Source organism: Lepidochelys olivacea (assembly GCF_965140295.1).
Source record: "Lepidochelys olivacea isolate rLepOli2 genome assembly, chromosome: 6".
NCBI classification, from domain to species: domain Eukaryota; kingdom Metazoa; phylum Chordata; order Testudines; family Cheloniidae; genus Lepidochelys; species Lepidochelys olivacea.
In genome coordinates, this window is record NC_140416.1 from 15446868 (window position 1) to 15462008 (window position 15141).

At 41.4% G+C, this 15141-nt stretch overlaps 1 protein-coding gene across 3 annotated transcripts in view; it reads left to right on the forward strand.

Annotated features, from left to right (window-relative positions):
- PTDSS2 (phosphatidylserine synthase 2) overlaps nucleotides 1-15141 on the forward strand; it is a 67431-nt gene that overhangs the window by 23834 nt on the left and 28456 nt on the right. For all 3 annotated transcript variants that reach the window (XR_014712026.1, XM_084630858.1, XM_084630859.1), the window contains exon 3: nucleotides 7542-7624. Coding sequence is in view for 2 of the 3 variants with exons in the window: in XM_084630858.1 (XP_084486984.1) it covers nucleotides 7542-7624 (83 nt within the window). In the remaining variant the exon portion in view is untranslated. The remainder of the gene's footprint in view (nucleotides 1-7541; nucleotides 7625-15141) is intronic.

Below are 15141 nucleotides of genomic sequence, written 5' to 3' on the forward strand. Positions count from 1 at the left end.
TTTTTCTATAGCTTAGTGGAGGAATGAATCTGCAGATATTTTAGTAAGTTCTGAGTTCAGACCTGAATAGTCTTTATGCTTCAGATATAATGGGAGCTGAAACTCTAGGAGAGATTGAGAGGCAGAGCCATGAAGCTTAGGCTCAACTTGCTTACAGCCAGATTTGTTGTCATCCTTAAGGGACTCAGTGTGAAACTATAACTCCAAGAACTGTATGCTTTATTGCCTTGCAAGATAGCATTGCTGTCCATACAGGGACAACTGTATCAGTAGATGCTAGGAACCTTCAGGCTGTCGAATTCTGGGTAAGACTAGTCACTCAGGTCACACTCATTCATGTGGTGGCAGAAATAGCTGATGGAGTGAATAAGTTGCACTGTAAATGTGAACCCTAGAGGTGGATATATTTTTTATGCTTGACTATGCAGAAGGTACTTATGTGCCCCAGGAGTACGGTTGCTATCAGTCCCTTATTACAAGGGTCGGACCTTATTTTTTCATCTCTGTAAAAGATCGTGAATTGCCAAGTGCTGCAAAAAGCAGCAAGAAATGCCACTGGTAAATGTAGGTGAGTCCTGCTGCTTATTATTTATTATTTTATTGATATTTAATAATATTGTGGGGTGGGGGTGCTAAGAAAACAGTCTCTTATCTTTTTAAATACAATGTTGGGCACCCTACTCAGGAGTTCTGCTGGGACATCTTGAACTCGATCTCTGCGCTGTCTGTTCCGTGACTTAGAAAACAAATAAGAAACTTTGCAGTACCTGCAGCAGTGACTTTCAGAATCTGGACACTATTAGTGGAGGTGAAGTTAGACGGCAACCTTCAGTTTATGTTGCAGTTTCCTTCTTTCAAACATGTGCAACCATCAGCATAATGGAACTCCGTCATCCGTACAGGGAAAATGCATATGAAGGAATCTTTGTGGAGAAGATAATAATGAAGAGAGTGGCTGCTAGTAGTCATAAGCCCAACACAGCTAAAACCCTAATTTCTAGTGCTCTGTTCAGTCAGTGTGCTATTGTGATCGGTATAATAGTTCCGTGTTTGTTTTGTTTTTGTTCTTTTTAAAAAGGGAACAAAAACAAAACAAGCAGCCAAAAGAGCTCTTTGCTATGGCTGAAATTTTATCTAGTGCATTCTCTTCACATCACTTTGTGCTGGTTAGCAACCCTGCTCCTGTGGGAGGAGCTGAGACTGGAAATAGAGGTTGGGCTATAAATCACTTGCATTTTTGGTGATTGATATTGTGTTTGTTTAAATTGTGATCAGAATACAACCAGTAAATGAATGAGCGCAGCAGGTCAGCACAGGTTTCCACCAGCTGGTAAGACATTTTGCCATCCACAACTACTGAGGGCATATAGCAATCACAACACAACAATCGGAGCACATAGTCATCCTATATGTGTACTTTGTCTGCTGGCAATTGAACACCAGTTTCTGCTGTGGAACACTTAAGGATCAGTAAAGAAAAAAAGATCTTTTAGGCTATTAAACATTTCATGGGTAAACATAGCTTTATAAACAATCACTGTTCATTAGACTTCCTGCACAGAGCTATGGTGTTATCTGATGTAATATCCGATAGCATGTATATCTCAAATGTTGGAAATTTTCAAGTGTTATCTTGCTAACCAAAGGACTGTGCTGAAATTTCTTATCAGTGATGAGGGACACTTTATTCATGTAAGTCCTGCAGCAGATTAATCTCACTTGACAAGTGGTACATTTTGAGTGCCTAATGAGGGAGTTGAGACAGGACAAGTATCTCTTTAGAGAAGAATTATTTGAGTTTTGCAATGTGACACATCTTGGTACAGTTCCAAAGCTTGCAGATCTAGGACAGACTTTTGGCATAGTGGAAGTTGTGTGATTTTATAGATTAGAACCTCTGAGGACTATCCATGTCCATTTTTGCTTTTCTAGAAACATATTTATTCAGACTGGAAGCTGAAAAGGTGACTAACAAATTACCACATACGTTTCTCACGATGAGGGGGGAGTTCCTGTTGGCCCTTTTTGACTCTGTTAGCCTCTTTCTCTGCTCCCCTCCCCAGTAAAAAATCCTGCTGTTATGGACGCTAGTGTGTTACCTGTGGTTCTTTCAACCCAAAACTCTTGGTAACTTTTACTCTATGTGAGGTGGTGTCAGGGAATAAATCAGGTAAGACATGGCCATCCAACCGATAGATGGCTGGCACAAACAGGATAACACAAGAGTGCTTTCACTTAAAACTAAACTTTACTTAATCTCAAGCACTTATACACACGTCCATAACAGGTTAGTAAAACACCCCCAACCCTTGATAATTACCAAAGCTGAGTGTGGCTCTTGAGTGGCAGGTTTCTGGTGGCCAAATCTTTCGTCTGCCGGTGGGGATGGCAAGCTGTATCCAGAGGGAGAGTCCAGAAGAGTCCAACTACCTCACTCTTTTTTCCCCCCCCTTATTTATACATTAATAATAGAATGACATATCCCTTAAAGAAAACGTGTTAAGCAAGCGGTTTCAATGGTCAAGCAAGAGGTTCCTTCTGATTGGAAAAACCCACACCTGGTTAATCAATAGAGTGTGCAGCCTTGAGGCCCTAATAGACATTCCTGAGGGGCACATACATACCTTTTAGAAGAGCAGAATCAGCAACTTCAACGGAGTTCTTATCAGGAAGGACACTGGGTCATGCTGCCCTTTCTGTGGCACCCAAAACTCCCTCCCCTCCTGCCTTGGTCAAGCAGAGGCTGCTGCATGGCTAACTTACAGCCTGCTGACTTGGCTGCTTTTAGCAATACGAATAGTGGTTTCTGGCACTTTACTGGTTTGCTGCTGTCTCCCCGTACAAGTGCAGGTCCACCCATTGTAGCGACAGTGGGTATGCTAGAACAAGCAAGGTTGCAGATAGTCCCTAATACTTTAACTACTCTTTCTTCAAACTCTACTCACAGTGGGTGCTTAAAATGCCAGCGTCAACTAGTGCCTTGTCATGCCATCATTGCTATCACCAGAGGAGCTGCACTTACGTTGCCAGCAGGGGAGACTTTTCCTGAAAAGCGCATAATGCAGACAAGGTCGTACTGACATTAAGTCTGGGGGCATTCTGTGCCACTGTGCTCACGCAGAATTCATGTCACCTGCAGATTGCTTTGCCTCCCAGCAGAAAAATGATTTTCTGACAGGTAAGCAAAGTGAACCTGCGAGAGCGGTCATATGCCTCTCCTCAGCAGTGCAGGTGCTTGGTTTTGGGTGCCCAGAGCAGCCGGTGGAGAGGTAAATCCCTGCAAGGGGTGGGCTGGGGATGCCCCGACCGATGCCGGGTCAGACCCACCCTTGTCCGCCCAACCCCAGTGCATCTGGCCCCGCCCCCATACCAAGACTCCACCGCTGGGCCTTGCATCCAGAACCTGAACCCTGCCAAGCCTTACACCCCACTCCCCACACCCCAGGGCTGGGGACGTCCCTGCCAGTGGCTCCTAACCTGTGCCAGGCTCAGCAGCCAATTCCGGCTGGGGGTGGAGAGGAGGCACAGAAGACTTCCCTTGAGTGGAGTGGCCAGGGCCAGGTCAGACCCACCCCCAGAAACCTCCCCCAGCTCCGCATCCCTCTCCTCCCCCCGATTCCTGCCTCCATTGATCCTCAGCATGGGTGGGAAGGGTCACTATACTGGGAGCTACTCCCTCTGTATGTCCAACGCCTGTGCATCTGAATGCTCCCTGCACTTGGCCCTCCCCCTGCATCTGGACCCCCCCCACCAAGCCCCTGCACCCAGGCTCCCCCATTAAGCCCCCCACACTCAAACTTCCACCCTGATGAGCCCTATCCCCTATGCACCTGGATCACCCTGATGAGGCCCCCATGCCTGAACCCAATCCCACTGAGCCCCAACCAACTGCATCCAGACCCCCCCCACCCCACCAAGCCCCACTCCCTCAGCACCCTGAACCTGCCTGCCAAGTCGTCGTCCCCCCCGACACCCCTGCTGAGCCTCAACCACCTTCACCTGGACCTCTCTACAGAGACCCACTGCCTCTGCACCTGAAACCCCACAACAAGTCCACGTGCATCCAGATTCTCTTCCCTCACCCCCACCTGGACCCCCGTCTGAGCCTCCTGCACCCAGATTGTCCCACACACAACCCTCTCACCCAACACCTGGATTCCCCTACACTAAACCCCTCCACACTTGGATCCTGCCTGGCTGAGCCTACCTGTCCAAGAAAATAGATACATTAGCCATGCCTCTCAAAGCCAACTATGGGACTGAGAGTGCAACAGACCCGTAAAGCCCTTTGTTCATTCCAGGACAAGCCAGAAGGACACTATGCAGACGGGTGAAAACTTGGGATATCCTTGAAGGTTTCAGGCTGCCTCATTAGGCCGAAGCATGGTGGCAACTGAAAAATAAATCTCACCACTGGGAAGAATGATGGTGGTTTTGCCACATGAGTGTTTTTGGGAAAATGCTGGTGTTGCATAACTTCCTTTTAGCTAATTAAAAACAGAAGGGAATTATCAAAAATTCAACTTACTTCATTAATTTCCAGCTGATACTACTGTTAGGTTTTTTAGAATAGATGTAAATGTGTATAACTGCAGGTTCCCTTGGAGATTGATTCAGGATAATATGACATGATGGAAACTTAAGATGGTGCCTTGGGGCTCTTAGCTCAGGGCTAAGCAAAATGATGATAAATTTAAGAAATTTGTATTGGTACATAATACAAAAAGTATAGAGCAAGCATTTTAGATGTAAATGTAGGCACTGTTAAGGATGTACATGCCAGCTTCATAATTTCAAATGCGGGGGGTGGGGGGAGGGAACAAATCAAATACACAAAGAATCTAATTACATTCTTTGAGAATAGCTACAAATTGTAATTGCTTTCTTCACCTTTTGGAAAGCTTGGTGGAACCTATCTGCTGTGTCAACAGTTTCATTTATTAGCTAATTTTACTGTGTAACCCTAATATATACTTGTTGTGTCAATGCATTTATCAACACCTTGAAGACTGTCAATTAATCCTGCTAAAACTTGGTTGTCATTATTTGTTTTTATGGTAAAACTTCCATCCTTAGCCATTTAAACACATTGCCTTTAAAAAAAAAAAAAAAAAAAACAACCAACATTAAGACAAGACTTGCTAGTAGTCAATCCGAATTCTTGGGCCCCAGCTGCTCTTCTGAAGGAGCCATGATTGAAAAATATTTTATTACTGAAAAACAGCTAAATATGGCTGCCTCATGCATACTAACTTTTTAAACTATATTAGTACATTATTTATGTAGTTTTCATACAGAGTTCAATCACGTGTGGACAGGATGCTGGCCGGTAACCAAATGCCTGAATATAGAAGCAGGACCAGCCTCAAATAATTCCCCATCTCCCACAAACAAAACCAGCCTCTTTGTAGGCTTTATATTGGGAAAAGCCAGAGCCACAACTTTGACTATCCTGTTGAAGCAATGTTTTAAGGTACTTATTTTGTAGTGTGGAACTTTCAGTAATTCTTGAGCAAAATCACAAACTGGCAATTATATTAGTTGTTATAATGTATCAAAGCTGTGCTAAACGTCCAAATGCATTTTCTAAAATGTCTACTTTTCAACTTGTGCTAGAGCTTACAATTCTAGTCCTTTTACCACTGCTTCAGCCCAAATTGGAACTCTGCCTAAGCAAATATTCCATCCTTAGATCATGTGATAGCAATTGATTAATAAACCTCAGCCTACCCCAGCTACTTCTGTTTTTAAAAACTGCCTGAACTCAGTAACAAGTTGTGTGCACAGAGTATTTAAAGTGCTTTCACCAGGTCTTGATCATGCTTTCTGTGATGGCATTAAACTATTTCCTCCCATTTACTTTAAAGTAGTTAAAAATCTTTCAATACCCGTTGTATCTGTTGCTGATGTCCTCAGCACCAGGACATATTCCTAGGTAGATAGACGTAAGGTGACAAGCCAATAGATAATTACATCTAATTTTTTCTCTCAAAAAACAAGTTCTCTAATACCTTCAGATAAATACACCATCCTGCACAGATGGTAACTCTTGAGGATATTAGCATTCTAGTACAAAACGGGCAGACCTCTAGCTCTTCAGGTGGTTTTTCGTTTTAACCATTTGGGGCAACAGGTGAAGAGGGAGAAGGTGCCATTATTCCATAGTTTCAAGGAGAACAGCATTTTAAGTTAAGGCTGCTACATGAGGTGAAACTTACACAAGTTGCACTCAAACAATATTAAATGTACAAGAGTTGAAAGTTTGGGAATAAGTTAAAGTTCCACAGATACCAGTATCTTGAAGTTGTAATAGATTTGCAGGTCTTCAAATAAATTTAGTGAAAATTTCACAAACAGCCTTGCCTCAGACCCCTTGTCCATGCCCATGAGTCACTTCATGTTCAGAGATCTGAGTACTGGATCAGCATGGTGTGCCATCTGTTACAAGGATGGTAGGTGAGACAGGGAGTCTGGTGTTATAGTTGTCATTCATTCTTTTTAATTAAAAAAGCAGGCTTGTATTTAATTTACGTTGTAGAAGAAATATATTAGGAAGTCTGGATAGGCAAGAATACAAGCATTACGAAAGGTTACACTGGAGTCTCAATTTGACCATTTAGTGAATCTTCACATCTTTTTTCAAAGCACAAGCAATCTTAAATCTGGTATTTCCTAACTTTCGAAGCATTTGCAATCTAAAGAACGTCCTTCTAATACTTCCTGCATGCAGTTCCCTAGTCTTTAAAAACAAATTCTGTTCTTTACAACTGTAGCCATCTCCCATCATAAATAATCAGCAGAGTTTGAAACTGAACCTTCACGTTGGAGCACAAATGTTTACCACCTGAACTACAAGACGAACACTAGCTGGTAGCAGGAGAAAGCTGGTGTCTGGGAGGTGGGATTGGGGCACTAAGACTAGATGCCAGGTCTATGGGGTAGTCAGGGGAAGCCTGGCCTGGTTCTCTTCCCCAACCCCCAGAGTGGCTGCTGCAGCAGTTTCCTGGTGTTCCAGTGCAGTGTCTGTTGCTGATTTGGCTGCTGCATGGGCATGGTCTTGGAATATTCATGTTCAGTGATTTTCGGCTAACATATTCCTAGACAACACAAGTGAGAAGGGAAATGGTTATTTTCAACCATTTATAGCTCAGCAAAACCTGAATGGAATTTAATGGGACAAAGAAAACAATTCTCTAGCCCAGGGACTTTCTCCTTGCTGAATTTCGAAGACCTTTAAACTATGGAGGTTTTAAGAGCTTTTCAGAAAAGGTCGTGAATCTTTTATAATGAAAGGTATTATGCACTGTTAGAAAACCTAAATATACGGGTTCGTACCAGTTTCTCCTATAACAAAAACTGCAAAAGATGAAACACGCATCTCACTGGAAATTATAACTCATCTATGGAAATTACACTAGTATAAAGAGACAAGATGTTCTAGACATTTAAGAATTTAAACAGATTCTTTTTGTCATGATTTTCTTTTTTGGAGTGGGTTGGTGAAGCAAATATATATTGAGTAGTTTGTTCTTTATTTTCAGAGGTATTGTTGCCAGTATCTTAGTTTTCTTATGTTTTGGAGTCACTCAAGCTAAAGATGGACCATTTTCAAGACCTCATCCAGGTAATTTAAATCATTTAACTTTTTCCAAGTGTCTAATAAATTGCTAACTCTGTAGAAGTAATTTTACCATTTCATAAATAGCCTCTAAGTTTATATAATTGGATGTAAATGTTAGCATTCATAACTTTTGTTTTATAGCACACTTCCTTTATATGCAGTGTAAGTTCATTAACATTGTGATACAACTACATAACATACATACAACCGGTAATCTTAAACCCACAGTTTCTGCCTTATAGTGCAAGATCTCTTTTATCCAACAGGTATTTCCAAGACTACTTCCCCTATTTATCATTTGGACACTTAAAAGGAATTTGAGATCCTTGTCAGATAGCAGCCCTAAACATTCCCTCTTTCTGTTGTCTGAAAACAGCCCCCTAACCCAGGGGAATAACAGTTACTCTAAACAGTACATATTATGCATGCAATCTGCTTTTTTTAAATCAGCTAATTGTATGGGATTTACCCAGCTGTCCCTGGTCTGCATTTCATATTGCTAGCAAAAAGGCTCACATGGTCCCCAGTTTGGAGAAGCTAATCAAATCATTCCTTAAACCTCAGCTCCACCTTACCTATACAATTCCATTTTGGAATGTAACTGGACTGGACTTCTGCTCCTTAATTGACACAGATGTAAACAACTCACTTGGTTATGGAACTGCTGTTACAGGTAATCTGACAAATTACAAGAGGGCCTTTATTCTACTTTGTGTGCAAGATTTCTGCCCCATTGATTAAGTTTGTGCTGTAAGACTTCAGGGAGTCTTTATAAAACAGCAACATAAAACTTCTATGTGTTGAGTCTGGTGAACTGTAGAAGTAATCAAACTTCTTGCTGCTGATTCTTTTTCCTGGCGGTCTTTATGTTTTGGTAATGATGGTTTATAAGAATGGGGACCGTTATATAGACTTGCATATTAAACTTGAGTATAGGCCCCAAGTTCTGCGATCACTTAGAGAAAACTGTAACCGAAGCATTTCTCATTATTTCATCCTAACCTTTCATGTTGGGAATCCTGTTTTTCCAAGAAATGGTAGGCAGATTAAAAAGAAACCTAAAGTTGAAGGTTGTCTTCTGCAAAGAGACAACTGAAGAAATACAGCAGTAAACTTGAACTGTTTTAAGTTTAAAACGCCACTTTCTAGGCAGCCTACTACATGGCAATTCTTTATTTTTTTTATTCTGTTTATGAAAGACCTTGTTGCCTTTAAGGACTTCAGAGATGTTCTTGGACATATGCTCCATACAGTTTTCAGCTCTAAAGCATCTAGAAATATCTTCTACCTTTTATAAACTATAGACTGTTGAAAGCGGGAGAATTTTATACGGAAGCTTGTAGTTTTGATTCTGGTGAAAGATCTATGAAACAGGGTGGTTAAGGAAGCTTCTATGTGAATTTCATCCTTTGAACAATGGTCATACTAAAATCCAGACTAATTGTTCAACAGCCCAGGGAGCACATGCTCAAAGTCAAGGCCTGAGTAGCATAATTTACACAGATTATGCTCTGCATATCACAAAGAAGCTTTTATGCTCTCAGCTAGAGCTAGTTTTACTAGAGCTGTTGAGCGTTCTTTTCTCCATGCATGTTCCTTCTCCAAGTGGTCTGTCTAAAAACATGTTATAGTATTGTAACCTGAATGTGTTAACATCTTAGTTGCATTAAATGTTTACACTCATATCTGGATTTCAAAAATAGGCTGCCTCCTGATGCGCTTAGAGGAGATAAAAAGGACCATTTTATGAATGAGTGGTTATCTTGTTCTAGGCTAGTTCCCCAGCAGAGTGTGAACTCTAGGGCCTGCTGGAGGTAACTGAGTGTTCCTTTAGGAGGAGAGCGTGTTAACCTCCAGCCTTCTCGTGGATGGGGAGGCTCTTGCCGGCATGGAGGTGCATGGTGTTGCAGTCCTCCAGGGAGCTCTTTGTAACCAGAGCGTATACACTGGGGGATGTGGAAGGGTAAGTTTATTGGTGGGGTGTCAATGAGAAAATGAGTCTTTAGTGACGCCCACTTCATGGTTCTGTTATCCCTGGAGAAGTGTCTCATAATCCCAATAGAGCTACAGCATGTTGTGCTGGTACATACTGCTTCCTTTATAGGTTTTGTTTTAAATCTTGCTAATAGATCGTTTCCCCCAAATCTGGTTATCTTGTAACCCAATGTCTCATTGATGAAACTCTTCAGTATTCTGTTTGCAGTGGTGGTGTGGCCGTGTCTGTCCCAGGATATTAGAGAGACAAGGTGGGTGAGGTAATATATTTTATTGGAGCAAGTTCTGTTGGTGAGAGCGACAAGCTTTTGAGCTCCACAGCACTCTACTTCAGGTCTGGGAAAGGTAGATAGCTGTGACTCTTTCCTTTGTTAACCTTTCCACATCGGTCTGGTTTTCTAAACCATTTATCATTTTTGTTGCTCTCCTCTGGACTCTCTCTCTCTCCTTTATCCATCGGTTTCTTAAAGTTCCTAGAACGGGACACAGTACTTACTCCAGCTGAGACCTCACCAGCGCTGAGTGGAGCGGAACAGTTACCTTCCATGTCTTACATAGGACACTCCTGTTAATGCACCCCAGAATATTAGCCTCTCCTGCAACTACATCACATTGTTCACTCATGTTCAATTTATGATCTGCTATAACCCGCAAATCCTTTTCAACAGTACTACCACCTAGCCCGTTGTTCCCCATTTAGTAGCTGTGCATTTGATTTTTCCTTCCTAAATGTAGTACTTTGCACTTGTCTTTACTAAATTTCATCTTGTTGCTTTTTTTGTCTTGACCTTCAATTTGTCCAGGTCATTTTTAATTCTAATCCTGTCTTCCAAAGTGGGTAGCACTCCCGGTGTCATCAGTAAATTTTATAAGCATGCTCTCCCCTCCTTTATCCAAGTCATTAATGAAAATATTGAATAGTACTGGACCCAGGACAGACCCCTGCAGGATCTCACTTGATAACTAATGAGTATGGGCTTTGAGTTAGTTGTATACCAATCTTACAAAGAGCTGTCTAGCTGTAATTGGTATGATGAGGACTTGAAGCAGACACTCCATAAGGGAAACCATACTTAGTAATCACAGTCCAGACATTTCTCACTTTCTGACTTGGGCATGAGGGGTTTATGCTGGTCTTCACAGGAGATGTATATTAACTGAAGGAAAAAAGAGGTAGGAGGCTTCCTTTAATACTTCACAGATCTGTCAAATAGCTTAAAAACAGTAACCTGACTGGTTCCACTAGCATCTCCCTCCCCTAGACTCCCCATTTAGCAAAATCCAAATCTAGCTTCTGACAAAACATTGACTCCATATTGGGTCGGGTGGTATTTATAGTCTAGGTGCTTGAGGCAAAAAGCTTTTGTGCTTTGAATAAAACTTGCAATTGGTATCTTTCAATCTGAGAGTCTTCTAACTTGAAAGCATTTGAAGGCATTAATTGAAGGGAGCCAACTGTTGATGTAGCCCTCACAAAAACTATCCTGGAATTGATCTTGCTTACTAATGCACAGAAACACAAATTTGATAGACCTCTGGTACTCTATTCCTTTCCCAAGGGCTATCACGTTTGGTAATGTCAGACTAGTGACGGGACACCGACAGCTGTTGAAGGAGAACTAGCAATAATAAGCAAGAACAAAGTAACGTGCACTGCACAAGTTACATTGCATGTTAGTGTTTTTCCTTGAGGGAAGATGCTCTAATAAGGTTGTTCTCATAGTGTTGCGTGACTGAGGAAAAAGAGCAACATGAATAATTTTGGACAAATCCTGTGATCATTATTAAAATGGTAGTTTGGTAATCTGTATGCACTACTTCTGTGGTGTGCTTTCTTCTTAGCTGGTTATTCCAAGAACATATTTTCTCTCTAAATTAATAAACTTGCAAATAAAACTACCAAAGTTAATCTTCAGTCTGAGTTTGGAATTTACAAAGTAGAAGCTCTGAACTCCGTTATCCAGATCAGAGTTGCTGTTTGTCCCTGACGTGCAAAGTAGGCCATCCTGATGAGATTTATTTGGCAGTTTTGCTGAAAATGATCACAACCTCTCACATCTGAAGCTATTTTTAAGATGGTGTTAGGAGCAGTCTGTTAGAAAAGAAACTTTTTTTAGCCCTGTGATAGATTTTCTTTGCTCAATTCAGTCTTAAAAAACAGGACTAATATTTGATATTTTTTCCTTATTGATTTGCAAAGTACATGTAATCCTGTTTAAAATAATAGCGTGTGTTCTTCTAAAAATCCAATCATTGTCCAGTGAAGCACTGATGAGCAACTCTTATACAAAATGTGTGTACTTGTGTCAAAGTTCCTCCTGGTTTCCTTTTTACATAGGGTTTTTAATGTCTGATTTGTAATATTGTTTACCTGTCTTCACTAGAACTAAGGACTAACCATGCAAAAAACTAGTGGAAGTTGAGGAAATGATGTCTCAGACACACAACAGCTAATTCTTTCCACTTGACCATTTGAATGCTGATTCTCTTGTAGAGAATCCTGTTTGCCCAGAACCAGTCAGGCCAAATATCCAGGTGTAGCCCTGGACAGGTAAGCTTCTTGAGAGAGCTGGCACATTGTATAAACAGCTATCAAGAAAATCTCCCAGGAATGATTACTGATTGGAGGACATGGGTCTTATCTGATCCCAAATCAAAAGTTCTTTAAACTGCTCCCCATTATGTAAACCAGTGGACATGGTTAGATGAATTGGTCACATACTACTTGGAGTTTACCCTGAGGTGTTTATCTCCTCTAATGGATGCTTCACCATAGAGGTGGGCTGAGCCAAAACTCTGAATCATAGTTCACAGCATGGAACTTTCTAATGCTCCTAATCTAAACTCTTGACATATGGGAGAGTTCACATACAGATTGCAAGCTCCCAAGTGTTTAGGTTAGAATCATAGAATATCAGGGTTGGAAGGGACCTCAGGAGGTCATCTAGTCCAACTCCCTGCTTAAAGCAGGACCAATCCCCAATTTTTGCCCCAGATCCCTAAATGGCCCCCTCAAGGATTGAACTCACAACCCTGGGTTTAGCAGGCCAATGTTCAAACCACTGAGCTATCCCTCCACTGTCTGGCTCTGCTCATTGGAGGGAGTTGACATTCCAATCCAGGGTTTTGATTTTATTATTTGTATTGCAATGACACCTAGGAGCCCTAATCATGGATCAGGATCCAATTGTGCTAGGCACTATACAAACATGTAATAAAAACAGTTTGGGGCATCAATCTCTTTGTGCCCCATTTCTGTCTCCTAAATTTCACTTGTGTAGATGTTGAGAAAAGAGGGATGAATTACGATAGGATCCAGGTCCTGAGAGGTGGCCCGGAGACCCACAAAGGTTGGATCCATGGGAGGCAGAAGGGCCTATTGTTGGAGTGTTAAGGATTTGAAGTCAGAGGTGGGATTGGCAGAGCAGGGAGCCAGAAGTGCCAAAGATACTCTTTTATTTGTAAAAAGAAAAGGAGTACTTGTGGCACCTTAGAGACTAACAAATTTATTTGAGGATAAGCTTTCGTGAGCTACAGCTCATTTCATCGGATGCATTCAGCGGAACATACAGTGAGGAGATTTATATACATAGAGAACATGAAACAATGGGTGTTACCATACACACTGTAAGGAGAGTGAACACCCATTGTTTCATGTTCTCTATGTATATAAATCTCCCCACTGTATGTTCCGCTGAATGCATCCGATGAAGTGAGCTGTAGCTCACGAAAGCTTATCCTCAAATAAATTTGTTAGTCTCTAAGGTGCCACAAGTACTCCTTTTCTTTTTGCGAATACAGACCAACATGGCTGCTACTCTGAAACCTGTCTTTTATTTGTGTACTTTTTTGCTTGGATGGGACTCAACCTCATACTGGTTGTGGGAAGGTGACTATTGGTGGAAGGGACACCAGGGGGGTGGAACACAAAGGAACAGTTGTGACCAGGTGCCTAGAATGGACCACATTGAGAGTTCCACCCTAAGGGCAGACTTCAAGAAACAGGGCAGGCACATCCCAAAACCTGGTGGTTTATTCTATAATTATACTGATCAAACTAGTAACGAGCTTCTGTAACACCACATCGGTTAACAAGGAGCCAAATGCAGTCTCTTTAGGCATTCCAGTACTTTGTTCCCTTCCAGACAAACTGATATAATGTAGTGGGAGGTTACTGAAAACCCAATTCACTATGTCAGGTTCTACCAATCCCCAAGGATCAGACACTTACCCCTAGGTCAGTATATATTTCAGATCTTACCCAAATATCATGCTGTCAGCTAATTCTTAGTAAACTAAGAATTTATTAAGAAAAGAATGGACTATAAATGGCTAAATCATATACTTACAAATGATTGCAAAGTCCTTAAATCAGCTTTGTAGCAGTGATGGAATAATCTGCTAGCTTGTAAAAAGTCTCTGGTCATGTCCAAAGATTGGAAGATCCTCAGCCCATTGTTCAAAATACTCCTTTTAGTTGGCAGCCCAGAGAATTGGAGGAGAAATGAGGCAAAACGGAGATAACTCGGGTTTCTTTTATATCCCCTGCCATGTGCATGGAAAGTTACTGTCCCAAACAATGCTTATAGACCTTGTGTATGGAAAGATACTGACAAAGATGGAGTCAGGGCTCACATGTCCACATCACATACCCTTACATGTTTTGCTGAATCACAGTGGTGGCCATTGGCTCTTAGCTCTTCCTGAGGATGCCTCAGACAGCAATCTGGAGAGTTGATTCTTAATGGCCCATCAAGCTTGAATAGTCCATTCACAATGGGCTGGCAAGAGTAGTTGTAAAGTACCTTAAAGAACAAACCCATTTGAAATGCAAATACATAGCCAATATTCAGAACTTGAGATAGAGTGGTGATACATGGATTTAACTAGGATAATCATACTTGACAGATTGTAACCTTTCCATTGACACCTTACACGATATGCTTTGTATAACAGTGGTAGCAACAATGATACAAATGGACATCTTCCATCCTACAGCATCACAATATTTTATAAAAACATGTTGTCTGAGGTTAAGACCTCATTCTCAGACAGGTTAGCTAACTTCCAATAGTTTGCGTGGTCTCTATAGATCTTGTCATGTAGTTACTGTAAAACCCTTTGCTTTTTTTTCTTTTTCTTAACCTCCTTGTAATACCGTTTTGATAGTAAACTTTGAAAAATGCCATCTGCTCACCTTTAAGATAACGCAGCATTCCACACAGAGGAAGATAGGCTTCTAAAAATGAAAACAGCAATATTGCTTAGTGACCTTAAAGAATTGGGACTGCAATGGGATGCCAATTTTTGGTATCCAAAAAAAGTCTGCCAAGCTGAACTAGGCATAGGGTAAAAAGTAAAGCTGAAGAGTCAAGTAACATCAGGCAGTGGGGAAGGAGATGGGATTAGTTCAATAAGCAACAGATTTGCTTTAAGGAGTCATTATAAAGTATGGTGGGGAACTTGAGAAATCTTTCTTGGGGAAAGTCATGCAAGAGATATGTAATTCAGCTTTTTTTTTGCCT